Source organism: Salmo trutta, chromosome 15 (genome assembly GCF_901001165.1).
Source record: "Salmo trutta chromosome 15, fSalTru1.1, whole genome shotgun sequence".
In the NCBI taxonomy this organism is placed as follows: Eukaryota; Metazoa; Chordata; class Actinopteri; order Salmoniformes; family Salmonidae; genus Salmo; species Salmo trutta.
The window spans coordinates 14098125-14123662 of record NC_042971.1 but is presented as its reverse complement, the minus strand read 5'-3'; the positions used below and the strand labels follow the sequence as shown (position 1 = coordinate 14123662).

The following is a 25538-nucleotide window of genomic DNA, read 5'->3' as shown; positions in this document are numbered from 1 at the left end:
GGTAAAATCGGTGGCGGATGATTGTTGTAATTGAGCTCAGATGTGTGGTTGATTTTAGCACGTAATGATGGTGTAGCCCTTTCCACTCACAGCACGTGTCATTCCGTATACGAGTTGAAAATGGCAGAGTTCGTCATTGATAAGCGCCTAAATTGGATCACAGTGGCTGTACAGTAACACGCTATACTGAGTTCAGGTTCTCCACTACACTGTATGGTTTTGACTGTCAGCAGTTCTAAACTTGAGCGCCGCGCGCCACAAAAAGATCCCCTTCTGCTAATTAAGCTACCTTTTCACATCTGTTATCCGAGTGAGGTCAACGTGTTTCAGACAGTTGAGACGTTGAGGATTATAATAAATACAGCTTTGATGTCATACAAGCAAACCACACACCCATGAGTCCCAAATGTGAACTTCACATTTCCATATTTGAAAACTCATGTAATTTACAGTATCAATGTTTATGATCGCCATGTTTGATCCACAGTTACAATGACGGCATGCGTTATACCCTGGGTTGTCCTGAACACAATGAGCCTGTTTGTCGTATTGTGAAGAAAATTTGCCATGGAACACACACTTGAATGCACTCATGACTCCATTCTATGTGCACCAAAATTACAGTCGGTTTGTCTGAAGTGCCTTCGAAAGCCCAACACTGTAAAATCGTATTTTATAACTTACTGTAGCAAGCCATGTCAGCAATAGAATAAGCTTTCAAAGGATTCCCACCTGACCCAGATTGCGATTTATAATGGACCGTTTTTGGATTGCGTGAAACAGTAATTGGTAGGCACAGTTTGGAGAGATGAGGCCACTTGGAAGCTTCTCCCTCAAACCCTTGTAATATTTTTTTATTATCTTGCACCGACTCCCACATTTCAAAGAATATACTTTTGTTGCTGAACATATTTTCAGATTTCCTTATTGACAAATGCTGTAAAAAGTACAGTAAAGGTAAAATGCACATCAAATCAACATTGTAATGTTTGGATTCATTCTTGCGTCAGGTGAACTGTTGTGTCCTCACCTTTGGTGTAATCATTTCCCCATAATCTCCAGTGGTCACTTTCAATTGCTACCATGCTTTTTATAGTTCTTCTGTTAGAAACATTTCAATTTGGCCCTGTAAATATTAGGTACATTCCCACGCGTGTAAGGGCATAACGAGAGATCCCTTGGCGATAATCTAGTGACCAATGTTGGTGCAATTGGCCCATGGTTCTTTATTGCTCCCAGAATGACCCTAGCCAGTGAGCCATCATGAGGAAAACATGTTCACCAAAAGGAACCTCAGGAGTTAAGTGGCAAGCCAAAACTGGCTAGGGCCCAGGCACTGAGGTCATCTAGCCTGAACACAGAGCTATAGGGTATGTCCCAAATGGCACCCTAATCCCGATTTAGTGCACTATATTTGACCAGGGCCCATAGGGCTCTGGTCAAAAGTAGTGCACTATAGTATATAGGTAATAGGGTGCCATTTGGGATGCAACAATAGACAGGACAGAACAACAACTCCTGTTCTGTCTGATCAACTGCTCTACCAATGCCAGGCGGCCAATTCATTTACATCAGGGATGGGCAACTTTAATGGGGGTAGGGGCCGCAGTGGCTCGCGGGTCTGCACGCCCACATCCATACACACACGCAGAACTGATTTGTGCAATCAATCTATTTGTGCAGTCAACCTCAAAGTCTAAGCTGTTGGGGGCAGGGAGAGCTAATACACTAAGCTAACATATGGAATTCTTTTAAGATGGTCATACCATGGATCATTTAGTTATTTGATTTATAATTTTAGGATCCCTTTAGGTATCTTTTTCTGTGGGGATAAGATATTGAATTTGGCCTTTAATACTATAGCCCATAGAAACACATTGAACAACACATTCATGAATTGCAAAAAAGACAGGCATAACAAATAAGGTTTTAAAGTGTCTGTCCTATATCTAGGAGAAAGCTCAGGATATTAGTTTTTTGGACACATTTAACCCCTTATTTTTGTTGGCACAAAACTACCTCCATTTCTTTGTATGGGTTACTTTCAGACGAGTGACACTTGTGGGGCTCGTAGAGCAAAACGGTGAACACCATAGTGTCCATGAATCTCCCCTTTCCATAGAGTGTTTTTGGACCAAACCGTTTGGACATTACAAGCGTTTTTGTTCCAAGATCGATTTTCGGGATGTCTCATGGTCTGACAAACACCTCTGTAGCTCGGCAACCTTCCACCGCAGATGCGGAAGGCCGACATAGGCGGATTGAGATGGAGACCATGCTAAAAACCTGATCTCTAGCTTAAACTGACAGATTTTGATGGGGACATTTGTATTACGCACAGGTGCGTCAATAGACTTAAGAATTAAAAACGACTTAATTTCTATTCGGTGTCTGAACTGTGCATTAAGAGAAGGCTGGCACGATTGAAAGCTTTTCTTAAAAGATGCACTATGCAGAAAGGGCTTCGTCATTTCCTGGTTGCTAAAATTCAAATAGTTTGCCTAATTTCAGAGTGTGACAAAACAAAAAAGTATAGCGTAGAGCAGGGATGGGTAACTGGCGGCCCCCTTTCGTAAGCCCTCAGCCCAATTTCACAACAAAAAAAAATCCAAATGTTTTTAAACTCAGTCAGGGTCTTAATTTACTGAATAATAGAATGAACAAGGTGCAATTTCAAAATGTAGCTGTGTATCAGCAGTCACTCAATTAGCCCATTTTCTATTTGATCGGTAAGTTAGCAGGCCACTAGACTGTCTAAACTTGAATTAAGCATGGTCGAATTACCAACAATGGTGGGGCCCACGAGCCACTGTGGGCCCTCATGATGAGTTCTGTTTTTATGTGGACCCCATCAAAAGTTGCCCATCCCTGATGTCGAGAATCATTGTACCATCTAAACCGCTGTGAAATATAGTACCAGTCAAAATGACACACCTACTCATTCAAGGATTTTTCTTAATTTTTACTATTTTCTACATTGTAGAATAATAGTGAAGAAATCAAACCTATGAAATAACACATATGGAATCATGTAGTATCAAAAAAAAGTGTTCAATCAAAAAAGCCACCCTTTGCCTTGATGACAACTTTCCACACTCTTGGCATTCTCTCAACTAGCTTCATGAGGAATGCTCTCATGAGGACCGCCACAGGAAAGGAAGACCCAGAGTTACCTCTGCTGCAGAGGATAAGTTCATTAGAGTTAACGGCACCTCAGATTGCAGCCCAAATAAATGCTTCACAGAGTTCAAGTAACAGACACATATCAACAGTTCAGAGGAGACTGTGTGAATCAGGCATTCATGGTCGAATTGCTGCAAATAAACTACTACTAAAGGACACCAATAAGAAGAAACTGCTTGGGCAAAGAAACACGAGCAATGGAGATTAGACCGGTGGAAATCTGTCCTTTGGCCTGGAGTCCAAATTGGAGATTTTTAGTTCCAACTGCCGTGTCTTTGTGAGACGCGGTGTGGGTGAAATGATGATCTCCGCATGTGTATTAGCCAACGTGAAGCATGGAGGAGGCGGCGTTATGGTTTGGGGGTGCTTTGCTGGTGACACTGTATGATTTATTTAGAAGCGATACTCCATCCCATCTGGTTTGGGCTTAGTGGGACTATAATTTGTTTTCAACAGGACAATGACCCAACACACCTCCAGGCTGGGTTATTCTACAAAGAAGGAGAGTGATGGAGTTCTGCATCAGATGACCTGGCCTCCACAATCTCCCGACCTCAACCAAAAAAGATTAAGATGGGTAAAAGAACAGACACTGGACAGAGGAACTCTTCCTTGATCTTCAGTTTCTTGGCAATTTCTCACATGGAATAGCCTTCATTTCTCAGAACAAGAATGACTACCGAGTTCCAGAAGAAAGTTATTTGTTTCTGGCCATTTTGAGCCTGTAATCAAACCCACAAATGCTGATACTCTAGATACTCAACTAGTCTAAAGAAGGCCAGTTAAATTGCTTCTTTAAATCAGGACTACAGTTTTCAGCTGTGCTAACATAATTGCAAAAGGGTTTTCTAATAATCAGTTAGCTTTTTAAAGTGATAAACTTGGATTAGCTAACACAACGTGGCATTGGAACACAGGCGTGATGGTTGCTGATAATGGGCCTCTGTACGCCTATGTAGATATTCCATTTAAAAAAAAAAAATCTACTTTTTTTTTTCTTTTTTTTTAAATCAGCCGTTTCCAGCAACAATAGTCATTTACAACATTAACAATGTCTACACTGTATTTTCTGATCAATTTGATGTTGTTTTAAATGGACAAAAAAGTGCTTTTCTTTCAAAAACAAGGACATTTCTAAGTGACCCAAAATTTTACGGTAATAAGTACGTGATATACAAAAAAACATTCTCTCACTGTCAACTGCGTAGATTTTCAGCAAACTTAACATGTGTAAATATTTGTATGAACATAACAAGATTCAACAACAGACATAAACTGAACAAGTTCCGCAGACATGTGACTAACAGAAATGGAATAATGTGTCCCTGAACAAAGGGGGGGGGGTCAAAATCAAAAGTAAGTCAATGCAGCTGGTGGCCACATCAGATACTAAGTACTGCAGTGCATCTCCTCCTCATGGACTGCACCAGATTTGCCAGTTCTTGCTGTGAGCTGTTACCCCACTCTTCCACCAAGACACCTGCAAGTTCCCGGACGTTTCTGGGGGGGGGGGGGAATGCCCCTAGCCCTCACCCTCCGATCTAACAGGTCCCAGACACGCTCAATGGGATTGAGTTCCGGGCTCTTCGCTGGCCATGGCAGAACACTGACATTCCTGTCTTGCAGGAAATCACGCACAGAACGAGCAGTATGGCTAGTGGCATTATCATGCAGGAGGGTCATGTCAGGATGAGCCTGCAGGAAGGGTACCACATGAGGGAGGAGGATGTCTTCCCTGTAACGCACAGCATTGAGATTGCCTGCAATGACAACAAACTCAGTCTGATGATGTTGTGACACACCGGCCCAGACCATGATGGACCCTCCACCTCCAAATCGATCCCGTTCCAGAGTACTGGCCTCGGTGGAACGCTCATTCCTTCGACGATAAACGCGAATCCAACCATCACCCCTGGTGAGATAAAACCACGATTCTCAGTGAAGAGCACTTTTTGCCAGTCCTGACTGGTCCAGTGAAGCTGGGTTTGTCCCATAGGCGACGTCGTTGACGGTGATGTCTGGTGAGGACCTGCCTTACAACAGGCCTACAAGCCCTCAGTCCAGCCTATTGCGGACAGTCTGAGCACTGATGGAGGGATTGTGCGTTCCTGGTGTAACTCGTGCACTTGTTGTTGCCATCCTGTACCTGTCCTGCAGGTGTGATGTTCGGATGTACCAATCCTGCGCAGGTGTTGTTACACGTGGTCTGCCACTGCGAGGACGATCAGCTTTCCGTCCTGTCTCCCTGTAGCGCTGTCTTAGGTGTCTCACAGAACAGACATTGCAATTTATTGCCCTGGCCACATCTGCAGTCCTCATGCCTCCTTGCAGCATGCCTAAGGCACGTTCACGCAGATGAGCAGGGACCCTAGGCATCTTTCTTTTGGTGTTTTTCCAGAGTCAGTAGAAAGGCCTCTTGAATGTCCTACGTTTTCATACCTGTGACCTTAATTGCCTACCGTCTGTAAGCTGTTCGTGTCTTAACGACCGTTCCACAGGTGCATGTTCATTAAGTGTTTATGGTTCATTGAACAAGCATGGGAAACAGTGTTTAAACCCTTTACAATTAAGATCTGTGAACTTAAATTGGATTTTAACAAATTATATTTGAAAGACAGGGTACTGAAAAAGGGACTTTTCTTTTCATGCTGAGTATACAGTTGAAGTCGGAAGTCTACATACACCTTAGCCAAATACATTTAAACTCAGTTTCACAATTCCCTTCATTTAATCTTAGTAAAAATTCCTTGTCTTAGGATCACCACTATTGTAAGAATGTCAAAATACAGTGGGGGGGAAAAGTATTTGATCCCCTGCTGATTTTGTACGTTTGCCCACTGACAAAGAAAGGATCAGTCTATAATTTTAATGGTAGATTAATTTGAACAGTGAGAGAAAGAATAACAAAAAAATCCAGAAAAACGCATGTCAGAAATGTTATAAATTGATTTGCATTTTAATGAGGGAAATAAGTATTTGACCCCCTCTCAATCAAAGATTTCTGTCTCCCAGGTGTCTTTTATACAGGTAACGAGCTGAGATTAGGAGCACACTCTTAAAGGGAGTGCTCCTAACCGCAGCTTGTTACCTGTAAAAAAGACACCTGTCCACAGAAGCAATCAATCAATCAGATTCCAAACTCTCCACCATGGCCAAGACCAAAGAGCTCTCCAAGGATGTCAGGGACAAGATTGTAGACCTACACAAGGCTGGAATGGGCTACAAGACCGTCGCCAAGCAGCTTGGTGAGAAGGTGACAACATTTGGTGTGATTATTTGCAAATGGAAGAAACACAAAAGAACTGTCAATATCCCTCGGCCTGGGGCTCCATGCAAGATCTCACCTCATGGAGTTGCAATGATCATGAGAACGGTGAGGAATCAGCCCTGAACTACACGGGAGGATCTTGTCAATGATTTCAAGGCAGCTGGGACCATAGTCACCAAGAAAACAATTGGTAACACACTACGCCGTGAAGGACTGAAATCCTGCAGCGCCCGCAAGGTCCCCCTGCTCAAGAATACATATACATGCCCGTCTGAAGTTTGCCAATGAACATCTGAATGATTCAGAGGACAACTGGTGAAAGTGTTGTGGTCAGATGAGACCAAAATGGAGCTCTTTGACATCAACTCAACTCGCCGTGTTTGGAGGAGGAGGAATGCTGCCTATGACCCCAAGAACACCATCTCCACCGTCAAATATGGAGGTGGAAACATTATGCTTTGGGGGTGTTTTTCTGCTAAGGGGACAGGACAACTTCACCGCATCAAAGGGACGATGGACGGGGCCATGTACCATCAAATCTTGGGTGAGAACCTCCTTCCCTCAGCCAGGGCATTGAAAATGGGTCGTGGATGGGTATTCCAGCATGAAAATGACCCAAAACACACGGCCAAGGCAACAAAGGAGTGGCTCAAGAAGAAGCACATTAAGGTCCTGGAGTGGCCTAGCCAGTCTCCAGACATTAATCCCATAGAAAATCTGTGGAGGGAGCTGAAGGTTCGAGTTGCCAAACGTCAGCCTCGAAATCTTAATGACTTGGAGAAGGTCTGCAAAGGGGAGTGGGACAAAATCCCTCCTGAGATGTGTGCAAACCTGGTGGCCAACTACAAGAAACGTCTGATCTCTGATTGCCAACAAGGGTTTTGTACTAAGTCATGTTTTGCAGAGGGGTCAAATACTTATTTCCCTCATTAAAATGCAAATCATTTTATAACATTTTTGACATGCGTTTTTCTGGATTTTGTTGTTGTTATTCTGTCTCTCACTGTTCAAATAAACCTACTATTAAAATTATAGACTGAATTTCTTTGTAAGTGGGCAAACGTACAAAATCAGCAGTGGATCAAATACTTTTCCCCCCCCACTGTAATAGTGGAGAGAATGATTTATTTCATTCATCACATTCGCAGTGGGTCAGAAGTTTACATGCTACCAAATACTAATTGAGTGTATTGCCTATAACTTGTTTAACTTGGGTCAAACGTTACGTGTAGCCTTCCACAAGCTTCCCACAATAAGTTGGGTGAATTTTGGCCAAATCCTCCTGACAGAGTTGGTGTAACTGAGTCAGGTTTGTAGGACTCCTTGCTCACACATGTTTTTCAGTTATGCCCACAAATTTTCTGTAGGATTGAGGTCAGGGCTTTGTGATGGCCACTCCAATACCTTGACTTTGTTGTCCTTAAGCCATTTTGCCACAACTTTGGAAGTATGCTTGGGGTCATTGTCCATTTGGAAGACCCATTTGCGACCAAGCTTTAACTTCCTGACTGATGTCTTGAGATGTTGCTTCAATATATCCACAATTTTCCTGCCTCATGATGCCATCTATACTGCTCAAAAAAATAAAGGGAACACTTAAACACATCCTAGATCTGAATTAAAGAAACAATCTTATTAAATACTTTTTTCTTTACATAGTTGAATGTGCTGACAACAAAATCACACAAAAATAATCAATGGAAACCCAATTTATCAACCCATGGAGGTCTGGATTTGGAGTCACACTCAAAATTAAAGTGGAAAACCACACTACAGGCTGATCCAACTTTGATGTAATGTCCTTAAAACAAGTTAAAATGAGGCTCAGTAGTGTGTGTGGCCTCCACGTGCCTGTATGACCTCCCTACAACGCCTGGGCATGCTCCTGATGAGGTGGCGGATGGTCTCCTGAGGGATCTCCTCCCACACCTGGACTAAAGCATCCGCCAACTCCTGGACAGTCTGTGGTGCAACGTGGCGTTGGTGGATGGAGCGAGACATGATGTCCCAGATGTGCTCAATTGGATTCAGGTCTGGGGAACGGGCGGGCCAGTCCATAGCATCAATGCCTTCCTCTTGCAGGAACTGCTGACACACTCCAGCCACATGAGGTCTAGCATTGTCTTGCATTAAGAAGAACCCAGGGCCAACCGCACCAGCATATGGTCTCACAAGGGGTCTGAGGATCTCATCTCGGTACCTAATGGCAGTCAGGCTACCTCTGGCGAGCACATGGAGGGCTGTGCGGCCCCCCAAAGAAATGCCACCTCACACCATGACTGACCCACCGCCAAACCGGTCATGCTGGAGGATGTTGCCGGCAGCAGAACGTTCTCCACGGCGTCTCCAGACTGTCACATGTGCTCAGTGCGAACCTGCTTTCATCTGTGAAGAGCACAGGGCGCCAGTGGCGAATTTGCCAATCTTGGTGTTCTCTGGCAAATGCCAAACGTCCTGCACGGTGTTGGGCTGTAAGCACAACCCCCACCTGTGGACGTCGGGCCCTCATACCACCCTCATGGAGTCTGTTTCTGACCGTTTGAGCAGACACATGCACATTTGTGGCCTGCTGGAGGTCATTTTGCAGGGCTCTGGCAGTGCTTCTCCTGCTCCTCCTTGCACAAAGGCGGAGGTTAGTGGTCCTGCTGCTGGGTTGTTGCCCTCCTACGGCCTCCTCCACATCTCCTGGTGTACTGGCCTGTCTCCTGGTAGCACCTCCATGCTCTGGACACTACGCTGACAGACACAGCAAACCTTCTTGCCACAGCTCGCATTGATGTGCCATCCTGGATGAGCTGCACTACCTGAGCCACTTGTGTGGGTTGTAGACTCCGTCTCATGCTACCACTAGAGTGAAAGCACCGCCAGCATTCAAAAGTGACCAAAACATCAGCCAGGAAGCATAGGAACTGAGAAGTGGTCTGTGGTCCCCACCTGCAGAACCACTCCTTTATTGGGGGTGTCTTGCTAATTGCCTATAATTTCCACCTGTTGTCTATTCCATTTGCACAACAGCATGTGAAATTTATTGTCAATCAGTGTTGCTTCCTAAGTGGACAGTTTGATTTCACAGAAGTGTGATTGACTTGGAGTTACATTGTGTTGTTTAAGTGTTCCCTTTATTTTGAGCAGTGTATTTTGTGAAGTGCACCAGTCCCTCCTGCAGCAAAGCATCCCCACAACATGACGCTGCCACCCCCGTGCTTCACGGTTGGGACGGTGTTCTTCGGCTTGCAAGCCTCCTCCTTTTTCCTTCAAACTTAATGATGGTCATTATGGCCAAACAGTTCTATTTTTGTTTCATCAGACCAGAGGACATTACTCCAAAAAGTACGATCTTTGTCCCCATGTGCAGTTTCAAACCGTAGTCTGGCTATTTTATGGCGGTTTTAGAGCAGTGGGTTCTACCTTGCTGAGCGGCCTTTTAGGTTATGTCGATATAGGAATTTACTGTGGATATAGATACTTTTGTACCGGTTTCCTCTAGCATCTTCACAATGTCCTTTGCTGTTGTTCTGGGATTGATTTGCACTTGTCGCACCAAAGTACGTTCATCTCTAGGAGACAGAATGCGTCTCCTTCCTGAGCGGTATAAGGGCCGCATGGTGTTCATACTTGCGTACTATTGTTCTTACAGAAGAACGTGGTACCTTCAGGCGTTTGGAAATTGCTCCCAAAAGATGAACCAGACTCATGGAGGTGGAGGCTTCTGAGGCTTCTGAGGTCTTGACTTATTTCTTTTGATTTTCCCATGATGTCAAGCAAAGAGGCACCGAGTTTGAAGGTAGGCCTTGAAATACATCCACCGGTACACCTTCAATTGGCTCAAATGATGTCAATTAGCCTATTAGAAGCTTCTAAAGCCATGACATCATTTTTTCCCCAAGCTGTTTCCAAGAATTTTCCAAGCTGTTTAAAGGCACAGTCAACTTAGTGTATGTAAACTTCTTACCCACTGGAATTGTGATACAGTGAATTATAAGTGAAATAATCTGTCTGTAAACAATTGTTGGAAAAATTACTTGTGTCATGCACAAAGTAGATAGTAGTCCTAACCGAAGTAGATGTCCTAACCGACTTACCAAAACTAGTTTGTTAACAAGAAATTTGTGGAGTGGTTGAGAAACGAGTTTTAATGACTCCAACCTAACTGTATGTAAAACTTCTGACTTCAACTCTATGTATGTACGTATGTATTACATTCACACAATTATTTTTTTTATCTGCGAGCTGCCAGTTGCCCATCCCTGATTTACATAATAGGAAATAGCTGGCACAGAAAACACTTCGTGCAGTTCTTCACAGTTCTCTACAGTTGGAAAATAGTACAAACGGAGGCAGTTTCAAAGGGAGGAAAGTATGTGCAGCTATTAAAACCATACATTCCTATACAGTGAGGTTAACACTGAGTGAGTGTACAAAGACAGAGAGACTCACATTCATGGAGGAGTTGATCTCGGTGACTGCATCATCGTCTGTGGGGAACTGGTAGATCTGCACTCCGTTGCTCACCAGCTCGCTCATGATCTTGATCTTGAATTTATGGAGCTCGCTCTTGGAGATTGTGTCAGCTTTAGCGATGATGGGGATTATATTCACCTAAAGGATAAAAAATTATATTTCTGGCCTTAAGATCAACTCCACTTGGTTTGCTTTGAGGTTATTCCTTCGAATTTAATATCTTCAGATATTCTGCAAAGGTTTGGAAGGTTTTCAAGGCGGGTGTGTCGTAAAATTATAAATCAAAGCATGATTAGATAAGATGCTGAAAATAAATGAGTCAGAGCATCTGAATTTTTGCCACAGTATCATCAACAAATACTTAAATTACTCAATGTCGCTAAAGTGGCACTATGCAACCACGATGGGTTGAGCTCAGTCAAACCCACACAGAAAAATAAAACAAACCGCAATTAAGAAAACAAACTGAATGGTGTCCCATCTCTGCTCTAAAACAGATGGGAAAATAAACACATTGTGACAGTTTTTCCTTGGCTCCTCGGATTACTGGGACGACAGATTTAGTCACCGACGTCTCATCACCTCCAGGCTATATAGGATATAGTTTGTTAAGGTCAAAAGGAGGCCTTATTCGATGTGACAGTTCACAATAATTTTGCTACAAAACGGATGTGATTGTTGTTTTACATAGTTTCTTCCATCCTTTACAAAAAGTCTATTGAGGTAAAAGAGCAGACACCCATCTCTACAGTCCCTAGACCAGACCACCTTTCTAACTGTCACCGTTCTGGCTTAATAGCCTTTCTGGAAGTGTAAGTCAAACACCATTGCCTGTCTCTGCTTTACGTCATAGACCTTTAAATAAAATATAAGCTGATTTATAGCCTGCTCTTTGCCTCCTGTGAAAAGGTTCATTTCTGACAGCTCAGAGAGCCATGCTGGAGGAGAGTATTGGCTAAAGTAAGCTACTATGCTTTGCTCATAACCACACTATCGGTTTGATATGCGTCATTGCATTACCAGATACAAACAAGCCTGTAATTTCCTCCCCACCACTCCTAGAACCGCTTTATAGGCCGTACAACCGGCCTGATATACAAGCTCTGTAGGGCTGTCGCTAATAGGAGTTTGAGTACTGTATGCATTGTCAGGTCTGTCTCAGCCTGAGTGTTTCACACATTTCACCCACCCCTTTTGGGTAATTTTTTTAAAAAATTTTTTAAAGTAGCTAGTTGTGACACTCTCTCCCTCACCCACGCTTCAACTGCAATAGTGATGAATTCCACAAGTTCACTAATCAAGGCACCGACCATTCATGTTTCCAATAGGCTGAAATCAATGTATTGTTCTAAAATATGGGTCTGCTGCCCAATACCCAGTTACTCACACAAAACCATGAATGAAAAAAGATCTTCATAGAAGTAAGAAGTTACAGCATCATACTTGCTTAATCATTCTGACCAATACACTAGGGTATGATATAAACCTCAGGAAATCCTATCCAATAAAATGTTATGTGGAATGTCTGTCGCTTCCTTTTCTAGGACATTGTGGGTCCCCAGCCCTACATGAATATCTGACTATTCTACAACTGTGTGAAATTCATTCCAGTCAAAGTGAAATATTTCTAAGTCAAACAATAGGATGCAGTCTGTTTTTGCCCACAAGGCATTGGTGGTAGTGATCCTTTACCTTGCTGTCCAGTTTCTTCATGGTAACTAAATCCAAGGACTTCAGTGAATGCCCAGTGGGAGCGATGAAGTACAGACAGATGTGGATCCTCCCGTCGTGGTAGTTGAAGAGGGAGCGCTTGATTTTCAGCTCTTCCTGAAGGTAGTTTTCAAACTGTGTGTCGATATAGTCCACTATCGGTTTATAACTGCAAAAGGAAACACAATGTAGTTTTACGGTGTGTAAAACAAAGTTTCACTTTGGTTCCTTTTGATCCCACTATCCCATGTGCTTTCTTTGTTTCTTTCAAAGTTGCCAGTGGGGATATCAGATGTCTGTGTACAGAAATGATCTTTATTCAAGTATCCAGCATCTACTCATGTAAAAATATATATTTAAGAGGTCACAGAGGTGAACATTTAATATGCCAGTGTGTTTAGTCTAGCATTCTGAGGAAGTGAGCCAAAAACAATAATCACATAAAGTCACTGTTAAACCCTGGTTAGCTTGTGAAATCAAGGACTAAAAGTACTAGTCACATCCCTGTGTCCATCATTATACTGTAGCTTGTAGGGTAAATTAGTGATCTAAAGGCTTGCCAAGAACATACATACACAATGTTTAACCTTGACTTTAACATCTCTAAGCTATTTTCCCAGAACGTGTCACTGATGACCTTTAAAGACTATTTGGGACGCATTATTGCTGCAGCGTTTTCCCAAACAACATGAGTTATGGCCTGTTCCTCCCACTGTATCATTCAGGGGCGTGTGAGCCCTCTTGCTGCGGAGATCACACAAACACTCAGTCCCACAGCTGTAGTTCAAACCAAGAATGTCATCCTCATCATCATTCTAAACCCAGCTCCATTCAGGGGGGGAAAAAATGTCCTGAAAAATGACAGACTGTGCTTGTCTTGTCTACATTCCAGGCAATGTAAGCAATTTACTCTAAAAGATGGCATGTTATCATTCACTGTGAGAGTATGAAAAGGATAAAGAGACTCAATGGCAATGCTTGAATTAGTGAACAGCTGAAAGTAGGATGCTAAGCATCTGCTGCTGACCTCTCCTCTTTGTTGATCTGGTCCCCGAACCCCACAGTGTCCACGATAGTCAGCTTTAGGTGGACGTTGCTCTCCTGGAGGTCGTATGTTCTGGGCCGCATACACACGCCATTCTGGTAGTGGCTGGCCTCCTCGTTCTCAAACATTGTGTTAAAAAGTGTATTCATTAACGTCGACTTGCCAATACCCGTTTCCCCTAGGAGGCAAGCGAGGGAAAAGTGTTGTTAGGCCTCAGTAACTCTCAGGGGGGACATTCTTCTCTCAGCCTCTTCGCAGCAGAAGTCTTAATTATCGTTCATGTCAAGGACAGAAACAACCCTGGCTGCATACTGAATGGCACCCGATTCCCTATATAGTGCACTACTTTTGTCCAGAGCCCTATAGGCCCTGGTCAAAAGTAGTGCACTATATAGGGAATAGGGTGCCCTGAGATAATGCAGTAACAGTAGCACTACCATGTGGTTTGATACTCACCTACACAGAGGATGTTGAAGCAGAAACCCTGTGTCACCGATTTACTGACCAGCTGATCGGGAAGGCTGTCAAAACCAACATGGCCGCCCAAACTGAGGTTACGCTTTTCTTCATTCTGCAAAAAGAAAGTATTAAATAAATGAACAATGATGGCAGGGCTAGAGATATGCGAGGGGGTGAAAGCACAGAGAAAATGTATTACTGTGAATCGAGGACATAAGCAATACGAAATACCACCACCACATTCCATTTGTTCCCTATGCATATGCCATTTTCTGATAATACATTATACAGGACATGTAGCTCATCATAATGTGCCTTAAAGCTTAAATAATGAGATGAGCACTCTGGAGAGTGCTGAGGAGGGAGCTGGAGTAATCCTTTAAACAGGAGGTGGCATCTCTGCACAGAGAAGAGACTAGAGATCCCAAAAATCAAGTGGGATTAATTGAGGTCACACAAAATAAATCTGGCAAGTGCAACGGTTAGGGAGTGAGCCTACTCCCACCTCAGTGAACAACAGCTAATCTCTAATGATGAGCCATTGGGGGGGTAAACAATAATGTAGTCCCTTATCTTGCTCATCTCCGTTGTGCAGGGATAGCAGAGAGACCATCTTGAGATCAATGGGCTCATCCACATGTGTTTGGCTTGGCGTTTCCTACTAAAGCTGCATATTTGGAGGGGTGATGTCACCGGACACAGCCTAAGAGCTGAGCAGTGCAGGCAGGCCTGTGTGCAACTGGAATCGACCGAGGGCCACAAAGGGAATGCAAACAAACACAAAACCTGCTCCAGTGTGTTTTCTCAAGGATCATACAGAACTGCGGATGTGGACACAAACTCCCCAGAGATGAACTCTGAACGGACACGTCACACAAGCTGCGAGGCATCCATCCTTCACACTAGTCAGGGAATGGAGTCCGTATAGGAGTGCAAAGTAATAGTATAAGAAGAATCATGAGATGGTGCCTTTCAGAGAGAGACTCTGGTTAAAAGTTCCTAGGAAAGGAAACACCACACTTCCTCTTGATCCAGTGATTTGCATGGGAAACGGCTGAGCTCAGAAATATGTAGGGTGGATTCCAAAGTGCCAGAACTACGCTGAGATTTTTCACTTTAAAATGTATGCCAACCAAAAACTTTGAAAATCAATGTTAACAAACCATAAAACTCTACGCACAATGACTACTTTGAACAATTTAAAAAGTAAAAAAAAAAATGTGCAGATGCAAAGTTTGGTAACTGAATCACAGTAAAATCTCCCTCGATGTTATTCTGTTACAAAACTTTGTATCTGCACAGTTCTCCCGTTAAATGTGTTTCTGTAAAAAGTTCAGTGGAAATTATTAAAAGTAATCCTTGTGCATAGAGTCCTATGGTTTGTTACACTTTGAAATCAATGTTGTTGGTTTTTTTGTATACAGTCGTGGCCAAAAGTTGAGAATGACACAAATATTAATTTTCATAAAGTCTGCATCCTCAGTTTGTATGATGGCAATTTGCATATTCTCCAGAATGTTATGAAGAGTGATCAGATGATTTGCAATTAATTGTGAAGTCCCTCTTTGCCATGCAAATAAACTGAATCCCAAAAAGCATTTCCAATGCATTTCAGCTCTGCCTCAAAAGGACCAGCTGACATCATGTCAGTGATTGTCTTGTTAACACAGGTGTGAGTGTTGACGAGGTCAAGGCTGGAGATCACTCTGTCATGCTGACTGAGTTTGAATAACAGACTGGGAGCTTCAAAAGGAGGGTGTTGCTTGGAATCATTGTTCTTCCTCTGTCAACCATGGTTACCTGCAAGGAAACATGTGCCGTCATCATTGCTTTGCACAAAAAGAGCTTCACAGGCAAGGATATTGTAAGATTGCACCTAAATCAACCATTTTTTGGATCATCAAGAACTTCAAGGAGAGCGATTCAATTGTTGTGAAGAAGGCTTCAGGGTGCCCAAGAAAGTCCAGCACGCGCCAGGACAGTCTCCTAAAGTTGATTCAGCTGCGGGATTGGGGCACCACCAGTACAGAGCTTGCTCAGGAATGGCAGCAGGCAGGTGGGAGTGCATCTGCACGCACAGTGAGGCGAAGACTTTTGGAGTCAAGGGCAGCAAAGAAGCCACTACTCTCCAGAAAAAACATCCGGGACAGACTGATATTCTGCAAAAGGTACAGGGATTGGACTGCTGAGGACTGGGGTAAAGTCATTTTCTCTGATGAATCCCCTTTCCGATTGTTTGGGGCATCCGGAAAAAAGATGAACCAGAGAAGACAGGGTGAGTGCTACCATCAGTCCTGTGTCATGCCAACATTAAAGCATCCTGAGACCATTCATGTGTGGGGTTGCTTCTCAGCCAAGGGAGTGGGCTCACTCACAATTTTGCCTAAGAACACAGCCATGAATAAAGAATGGTACCAACACATCCTCTGAGAGCAACTTCTAATAACCATCCAGGAACAGTTTGGTGACGAACAATGCTTTTTCCAGCATGATGGAGCACCTTGCCATAAGGCAAAAGTGATAACTAAGTGACTCAGGAAACAAAACATTGATATTTTGAGTCCATGGCCAGGAAACTCCCCAGACCTTAATCCCATTGAGAACTTGTGGTCAATCCTCAAGAGGCGGGTAGACAAACAAAAACCCACAAATTCTGACAAACTCCAAGCATTGATTATGCAAGAATGGGCTGCCATCAGTCAGGATGTGGCCCAGAAGTTAATTGACAGCATGCCAGGGAAAATTGCAGAGGTCTTGAAAAAGAAGGGTCAACACTGCAAATATTGACTCTTTGCATCAACTTCATATAATTGTCAATAAAAGCCTTTGCCACTTATGAAATGCTTGAAATTATACTTCAGTATTCCATAGTAACATTGACAAAAATATCTAAAGACACTGAAGTAGAAAACTTTGTGGAAATTAATATTTGTGTCATTCTCAAAACTTTTGGCCATGACTGTACATTTTATAGTGAAAAATCAGAGTCTCTGCGTAATTCCATTTCCATGTAATTGCCGGTAGGCTAGTAAACCTTGACAAAAATTGAAAGCTCTTTGTCCAGTCCCTTGCTTTATCTGTGACAATACATTACAAATGACAAAGTACTTAAACAAATGCTTAATGCTAACATTAAGCCTTAGGGCAAAACATGGATCTTGGGACGATTTATTCCCAGACAGACTGACAGAGACCTCCAGTAGAATTTTCATCCCCACCTGAAGTCGGTCCGCTTTAGTGAAGTGACACAACTGCTGCTACCGGCACTACACAGAGTATAACGGAGAAACATTAACACAGTATGCACAGGTCTACAGTATGCAGATGGTGGAGATTTGGTCATCGCATGGCAGCAGGCATCCAAGGAAAAAGAAAGCCGATATTTTCTTTAATAAAACACACTCATACACAGAGCTGCCTGTCTGGCAGAAACTCCTCCGTCTCGCCCGTCACACGCCTAGGTCCAAAAGGAAAGACAGAAAACAACACCGAGGAGAGGGGAGACAGCAGAGGCCATTTTACGAGAGACAGGAGCATACCAATCTGTGGGTGTCAGGAAATACATTTCGTTACAGCCAAATCGAGAGTATTAGAATGCGAGTCACAAAGCACAGTTTCATAGGTTTGTTCATATGCATGACATCAGATGGTGAGATATAGGACTCCAAATAACATGGATAATTGACCGCCCACACAGCCTAAGCTAATCAGTGTTTTTCAACAGTGGATGTGACAGCCCAGGCTCCGGGCTGTCCTGTGTTGTATGGTCAATATAAAAACAGATTATGCAACACTCAGGTTACAAGAATCTGTCCTAAATCGTTCTACAGAGAATGTTACAATCTTCATTATCATGGGGATCAGTGGCGGTCAGTGCCGTTTATGATGAGGGGGGACAAAAAAAAAATCCACAGCATGGCCTTATTTCTTTTACAGCATATTGGATGACTGTCATTCATATTCCATTCACCCAGTTCAATGTAGCATCAATAGGTTTAGGTTACTACATGATACTCAAATTTTCCCTTAACCCATCATGAGGTTGCTACAACCTAGCCTATGAATGAAAGTTTACAACGTAGGGGCACACAGGTGAAGAGAATTTTAAGGTGACAGACAGTGACACATTCAATACCGCCTTGCACACACTTGCCTGCATCTAGCCCATCTAGGGTGTAATCATTAGTCTCATTTGTAACTGTTGCACTATCTATTAGACAATTTCAGGTACTTTTATCCCAGTTTCATTTGCTTCTGTTTAAGAAACGTTTTTCAACAGAATGAATACACCCCTGATCAAGTGTAAAAACAGTTCACTTTCATAGCAGCTACGTTGTATTCCTTCTCTCACCTTTTCCCTTCGTTTGTGGACTTCAATGCACAACACATCAGCTGTATGTGACCAGGCGAAAAAACCTTTCCAAGACAAACCATGTCATAAGCGGTGCACACAGCCTACATCGTCATCACCATATTAGCTAAAGTAACATCCTAGTCAACATAGCTAATAGAACTAATGCGTTAGTAAACCCGCTGCAATCATGCAGTAACGTTGAAGTGTATAGTCAATTAAGCAGTTCAGCATTTACACCGGTGGGCCCCGGTGGCAATAAATTAATAAAACCAAAAGCTTACCTTGACTTGGAAGAGTTCCAGTGTTGTGTTGGATAGTTAGTCAGCTAGCTAACATGGCATTCCACTGTTTGAGCCGGGTGTTTGAGTAGACTAAACTAACTAGCTGCATTTGTTGCTAAGTAAGTGAAACTGAAAGTGGGGGAAAAAAATACAAAATCTCTCACACACACTTATTCATAAAAATGTTTTGGAAAAATTTTCTAGTATTGTCTTTGAGTCAACTACTCACATTTTATGTACTGCAGTGCTAGCTAGCTGTAGCTTATGCTTTCAGTACAAGATTCATTCTCTGATCCTTTGATTGGGAGGACAACATGTCAGTTCATGCTGCAAGATCTCTGATAGGTTGGAGGACGTCCTCCGGAAGTTGTCATAATTACTGTGTAAGTCTATTGAAGTGGGTGAGAACCAAGAGCCTCCTAGGTTTTTATTGAAGTCAATGTACCAAGAGGATGGAAACTAGCTGTCCTCCGGCTACACCGTGGTGCTACCCTACAGAGTGCTGTTGAGGCTACTGTAGACTTCCATTGCAACACAGTGTGTTTTAATCAATTATTTGGCCACGTGAATATATGATAACTTTTTTAATTTCACTATTTTTATTTTTATGAAATTCACTGAGGACGGTCCTCCTCCCCTTCCTCCTTTGAGCAGCCTCCACTGATGGGAATAAAAGACAGTCAAAGAAAAAGTGGATATCCAAGAAAATAACACTACTGGTTTGCAAGCACCAGATGCACATCTACTTTAGGATTACTAATATGCTTCAACAAGAAAAAGTAATTCTTAAAAATAAAAAACAGTGTTAAAAACTCATTAGCATACCTTCCATCTCAAGGCAATGTGCGTGGCCCAATGCTATGCATTATGTTGGCATCATAACACATCTGATGTTCTTAGGGGTCAGTAAGCATCAAACATTCTACAGCCGCTACGGGCAATTCATTACATAAATCAGGGCTAAAATAGATCGCTGTTGTACAATACGATCAATGCTCCCCTACAACTCTTGTTTTATTGTTTTGACACTGATTGTTTCACATAGCTTTGTGCACCCTACTTTGTTCAACCTATCAATGCAATCAACCATACATCCTCCCCATCAATAACCAGTCATAATTAACAGTGCCCATCAAACAAATCGTCTTGCTTGCAACGTAGGCTACAACATAAAACTTGGGTAGTCAATAGGAATGACACAGTGGTTCGTCACACTAATTTCACTGCATTCCCTATACTCAAATCTAATCATTTGGCTTGATCATTCTGTAATCAGTGCCCCTACTGGGCAATACAATGGAACCTATGGGGAGTACTGTATCTGCATGCAATCTGCAATTTGGGGAGTGTTCTCTCTTTAGGGTGAAAAATCTCCCTTCCCTAAATCAAATGTGACAAGTTGAGGAAGGAGCGGCTCCTCTGTTAATCTACTTATCCCAGCAATTTAGTGCTTACTGTCTAATTCAACAACTCAAGGAATGTGTTTATGGATTGGCTAAAAGTTAAATCAACACTGTGGACCTGTACCAAAAAAGCTTATCACACCATCTTGTGTGGTGTCTTTGTAGCCTCATGCCTCACACACACTATTCATATTTTGCATTGTTTTTTGATTACATGCAACCATAATCCAGGTTTAGTTTTTGGGTAGCCTGAAGCAGTGTTAATTTTCGTCAACAATAACTATAACGAAAAATACTTGTCAATTACCCATTTTTCCTGACTAAAACTATGACAATAACGAGACACCTGGGGAAAAAACTCAAACAATGTTACATTTTAGAAGTATAGTAACACTTCTGGCATTTTTGAATGACCCTGTTATTTGCCCCCTTTGATTATGTGGAGAAAATCAGAACTGTAAATTGTTTAACCTGTAGTCAAAGCTCTATAGCCTGTAGAGTTAATTATGGCTGGCATTGGTTAAAATCTGCCACAATATCAATGTTGCCAGCTAAGGTATACGAAGGAATAGTAGGCCTAGTTGGATATGGCTATCTAAATGTGCCTAAATATTCATCATTTAATATATAAAAAATGCACTGACTTGTGACTAAAATGGCTGTGACTAAAACTAGACAAATTGTCTAGTTTTAGTCAACTGATAACTAAAACTAACGAAGGATGAAATTACTTTAACATGGCTAAAACTAAAAAGGTATATTAAGACTAAAACTAGACAATCTAAAATAGCTGCCAAAATGAACACTGCCCTGAAGACCAGACGTTGAATTACATTGAATTCTACGATGGGCATAAATGAGCGTTTGGATCAGGAAAGTTTCATCTCACAACCTCTAAAAGACAGAATGTTGAAGAAAATATGTTTTAACCTACTTTACCGGTTGTTCGTGTGGTTGGTCGTTTTGCAAGTTGGAGTGCGAGACTGTATCCATATAAAAGTATAATTAGTTAACCAATTGCTACCCGGACTATGTGCATTGACCCTATTTGCAATAACTTTTGACTCATCACATACGCTGCTGCTACTGTTTATCCATCTATCTATCCTGTTCCCTAGTCACTTTATCCCCACCTATATGTACATATCAACCTCAATTACCTTGTAGCCTTGCACATAGACTCGGTACTGGTACCCTGTGAATATAGGCAAGTTATTGTTACTCATTGTGAATTTATTCCTTGTTATTATTTTTCTATTATTTATATTTTTCCTCTCTCTCTCCATTGTTGGGAAGGGCCCGTAAGTAAGCATTTCACTGTTAGTCTACACCGGTTGACACGAAGCACGTGACAATTATTGATTTTATTTGATTTAATTACATCAACTTTTCAAAGCGCTGGTCGTGCGTTCAGATGTCCATCACCTGAAGCATGCGCACGTGGTTCTGCGCACGTTTCAGATCATAGAAATCTGAACTCCGTACAAGCCCTTTGAAAAGTTAATGTAATTATACTTTCCTTTGGATATATTGTATCACATTCCTACCTGCAAAAGGACCAACCGTACAGACAACTGGTAAAGTAAGTTTACATTTACATTTAAGTCATTTAGCAGACGCTCTTATCCAGAACGACTTACAGATTGGAAGTTAAAATATGAAGTTAAAATATGTTTTGAATTCAACATCCTGGCTTTTAGAGGTTGTGAGAAGAAACGTTGAATCCAATGCAATTCAACATTGTATCTTCAGGATAGGTTTTGGGTTGCATTCAGACAGAGAACTACTACATCACGGCTCCCAAGTTGCGCAGCGGTCTAAGGCACTGCTTCTCAGTACTAGAGGCGTCACTACAGACCCTGGTTCGATCCCGGGCTGTATCACAACCGGCCGTGATCGGGAGTCCCATAGGGCGGCACACAAATGGCCCAGCGAAGTCCGGGTTAGGCCGTCATTGAAAAATATGAATTTGTTCTTAACTGATTTGCCTAGTTAAATAAAAAAATCTGTTTAATAGTGCTCGGAAACAATGAAGTGCTGGAAAAAAAATATATATATAAAAATACTCTTAAAAAAAAGAAAAGATTCCTGAGATGTGAATTAGGCTACTGAACAAAAAGATGCCCATCTTCCCTTCAAAAAGGCAATTCAATCTCAATCACAACATTAAATAATGAGTATGTAGGCTAGCCTAAACATAATTTTAGACTGCTTAAACAGGAAGTTCCAATGTAACCACATTTTCTCAAAGCAAGTAGGTCAAATCAATGATTAGATAAAACCAACCAATGATTAGTAAACAATGTTGCTACATTGTAGCTAATATGGGGTAGGCTAAATGCTTGTAAAGGGAGATTTGGTGTCACTACAATTTCCTGTAGGTACCATACCGTGGTATGAGCAGCTATCAGTTGGTGTAACTCAATGAGGAATTACACCAATGCACATACTACCGGTATAGGCTACTATCAATACAGCAATAACGATATGCCTCTTTATGTAGTCAACTCATTACGAACCTCGCAAATAATTAATGAGCCATGTCCTGAGCGCAACACCATCAGGACAATCCAACGTGAACACTTATTGAGAGAAATCACTTCCACCATCTCTGCTCACTACGGTTAGTCCACACTTCCACGAATAATTGCAAATTCCCTTCCATAGATGCATATTGCGATACGCTGATAGGCAGAAAACTGTATTAGTGTACTTACGGAAAATATGTCTACATCCGTAGCAGCCATGGTGCGGAATGTATATGTTTTAATGCCGAGCTAGGCAAAAAGGAACTAACTGCCCTCGTCTCACTCTCTCCGTAAACTGACACAGGGAAACTAGCTTGGTATTGCTTGCAATATGGCCACTTCCTGGAAACTCCCATTTGGTTTAGGAATGCTGTCGGAGGTATGCCAGCGACGACAGGACAGCGCGCTGAACAATTGGAACGGTTGTTATTATCTTTGCAGATGAAGAAACATTTGCAACATTGTATCATTGACGTTCCAAGCGCTGATGATTATGAAAAGCCATCGATAAGCTTTTGCAGTGCAGGTCGTTCACGGGATTTGTAGTTTGGAGAGCTTTGACTGCACTTCCTGATTTGGCCTCGTTTTTCATCAATGCAAAAGAGTAAGAGGCGAAGCGAGAGGATTTTACTCCGCCCAAAATCTGTCCGGATGAGATAAACCCTTTTTTTGTATGGAGGTCTATGATAGAGTGTCGAATTACGTGAGGCTTATTTGATCAAATATAAGTCTCGTTATGTTTAGGCTGTTACAAATGTACTGATATACACACAAACAATGCATTAACTGATGAATCGCTTTAGAAAGGGGCACAAGACAGGGATGACCTCTCTCCCACCTCCTGTTTGCACTGCCCTTATAAAAAAGATTGCCGTTTTGAAACTGTCGTAAAAGTGCATTAACTGCAGTCAACTGTTGTATTTTGGATGCAGTAATTGCAAAACAACTGCAGTATACTGCACTCTAAATGCAATTACACTGCAAAATTACTGCAGTAAAAAAACGGTGTTATTCTGGATGCAGTATTTGCCACGTACTGCAGTTATACTGCACTTTATAACTGCAGTTATACTACAGGACCCAAACCTAACAGGTATCAGTATTGGTAAACATGAATATAAACTAAACTTATTTGCAGAATAGTTCCTGATATTCCAGACCAATATTGAAAACTCAATGCCCCCCTTGGAAAAAATATGTTCAGAATACTCTAAGTTCTCTCTATATAAAATAGGGAAAAGAACAACTCTTGATCTCTACAGCAACCTTTAAGTGGACCACAAAAACATATAAAATACTTAGGATGCTTAATAAGTGACAACAAACAACAAATATATAAAGACAACTTTATCCCATTACTCAACAATACGTAAACAGATCTAATTAAAATGAACAATCTTCCCATAAATCTTACAGGTAGAATGGCATGGCTCCCAAAGTTTTTATATTTATTCTTGGTAATACCCATGACCACAAGGAAGACATTCTTTTAAAAAGTATACTAGGTCATAACAGACTTTATATGGGCAAATACAACTCATAGAATAAAAATGAAAGTTCTACATCTTCCTAAATCAGAGGGTGGTTTTAACCTTCCAGACTTGCAATTGTATCAATTTGCCACCCAGGGCGACATATAGTTAAATGCACTAAAGATGAATAATGTGTACATACTGAAGATGAGCATGCTCATCCCCAGAACATTTTTACGTGTCTATTTTCTAAGGATAAAGCTAAGAACATCAGCAACTTCATAGTTAAGAACACTAACAATATAGAAGAAAATAAAATGTATTCTACAAGAACAAATATCACTGCAGTGCCTAAAAACACAACCCTATGGAACAATCCTTGAATAGCTTTTCAGTATTCAATGATAAGTTAGTCTACATGGAAAACTAAAGGCATAAAAAACATAAATTACTTGGTGATAGGAAATACATTTATTTCTATAACCGAATTAAAAAGCAGTTTTGGACTGACCAATGTAGATATTTTCAAATACATGCAACGTAAAAGTTTCATGTCAACAAATTTCAATTAGAAATATTTTGGACAGAGCAATCTTGTAGGAACCCTATTTTAGTCAGAAAATTATATTTATATGATCGGTAAGATATACAAAACCTTGCAGAGAGCCTGTCCAACTGACAATCTCTTAGAAAAAAAATATAAACTACTGGAAGCAATAACTGATATTGGCACAAAATGGAGGGAATGTTTGAACATAACTAATGGACTTACAGTTATCGAAAATGCTTAATGTATAAAATGTACTACACAAGAGACAAAATTCACAAATTATACAGCACAATGACAGAGTCATGTCTTAAGTGTAAAATGTACAATGACTCAATAATCCATGCCTTCTGGGAATGCTATAAAGTCCAAAAGTTATGGGCCGAGTTAGAAAGTTGGCTGTCAGAAGTATTAAAACGTAAATGTACTTTTAATATGTCTGTCTGCATATTTGAAAACATGGCATATAAGGGTGCAGTGAGATAGTGTACCTGATGGGTTGGACAAAACTTTTCTCGTCAATCATCTTGAAAAAAGTTATACTTAAAATGGAAAAACAACCAATCCTCCATCATTAACACAGTGGAAAGGTCAAATGCTTAATCTAAATGTTGAAAGTGTGTGGGCTACGGAGAGGAACAAAATTGTACAGTTTGAGGCCATGTGGCAAGAGTAATATGCGCACGGGAGATGGGGGTGTGAGCAGGTGTGTCTGGGAAGGGTGTTGTGGATGTTTGTGTTTGTCTGTATGTTGTGGATATTTGTGTTTGTCTGTATGTTGTCGTTTGAATGTGGATGTAATTAAAAAAATAATAATAATCATACAA

The 25538-nt window shown here is 41.6% G+C and overlaps 1 protein-coding gene across 2 annotated transcripts in view; it reads right to left on the bottom strand.

The window, feature by feature from the left end:
* Nucleotides 1-23230, bottom strand: part of LOC115148530 (septin-8-A) — a 50743-nt gene extending 27513 nt beyond the window's left edge. The window contains exons 1-5 of one of the 2 annotated variants that reach the window (XM_029690482.1): nt 22882-23230; nt 14124-14238; nt 13650-13845; nt 12605-12791; nt 10889-11050 (exon numbers count right to left, since the gene is read on the bottom strand). In XM_029690482.1, the coding sequence (XP_029546342.1) occupies nt 10889-11050; nt 12605-12791; nt 13650-13845; nt 14124-14238; nt 22882-22911 (690 nt within the window). In that variant the 5' untranslated portion in view covers nt 22912-23230. The remainder of the gene's footprint in view (nt 1-10888; nt 11051-12604; nt 12792-13649; nt 13846-14123; nt 14239-22881) is intronic. The other variant, XM_029690483.1, reaches the window with a different exon arrangement.
* Between the last annotated feature and the right edge of the window lie 2308 nt (nt 23231-25538).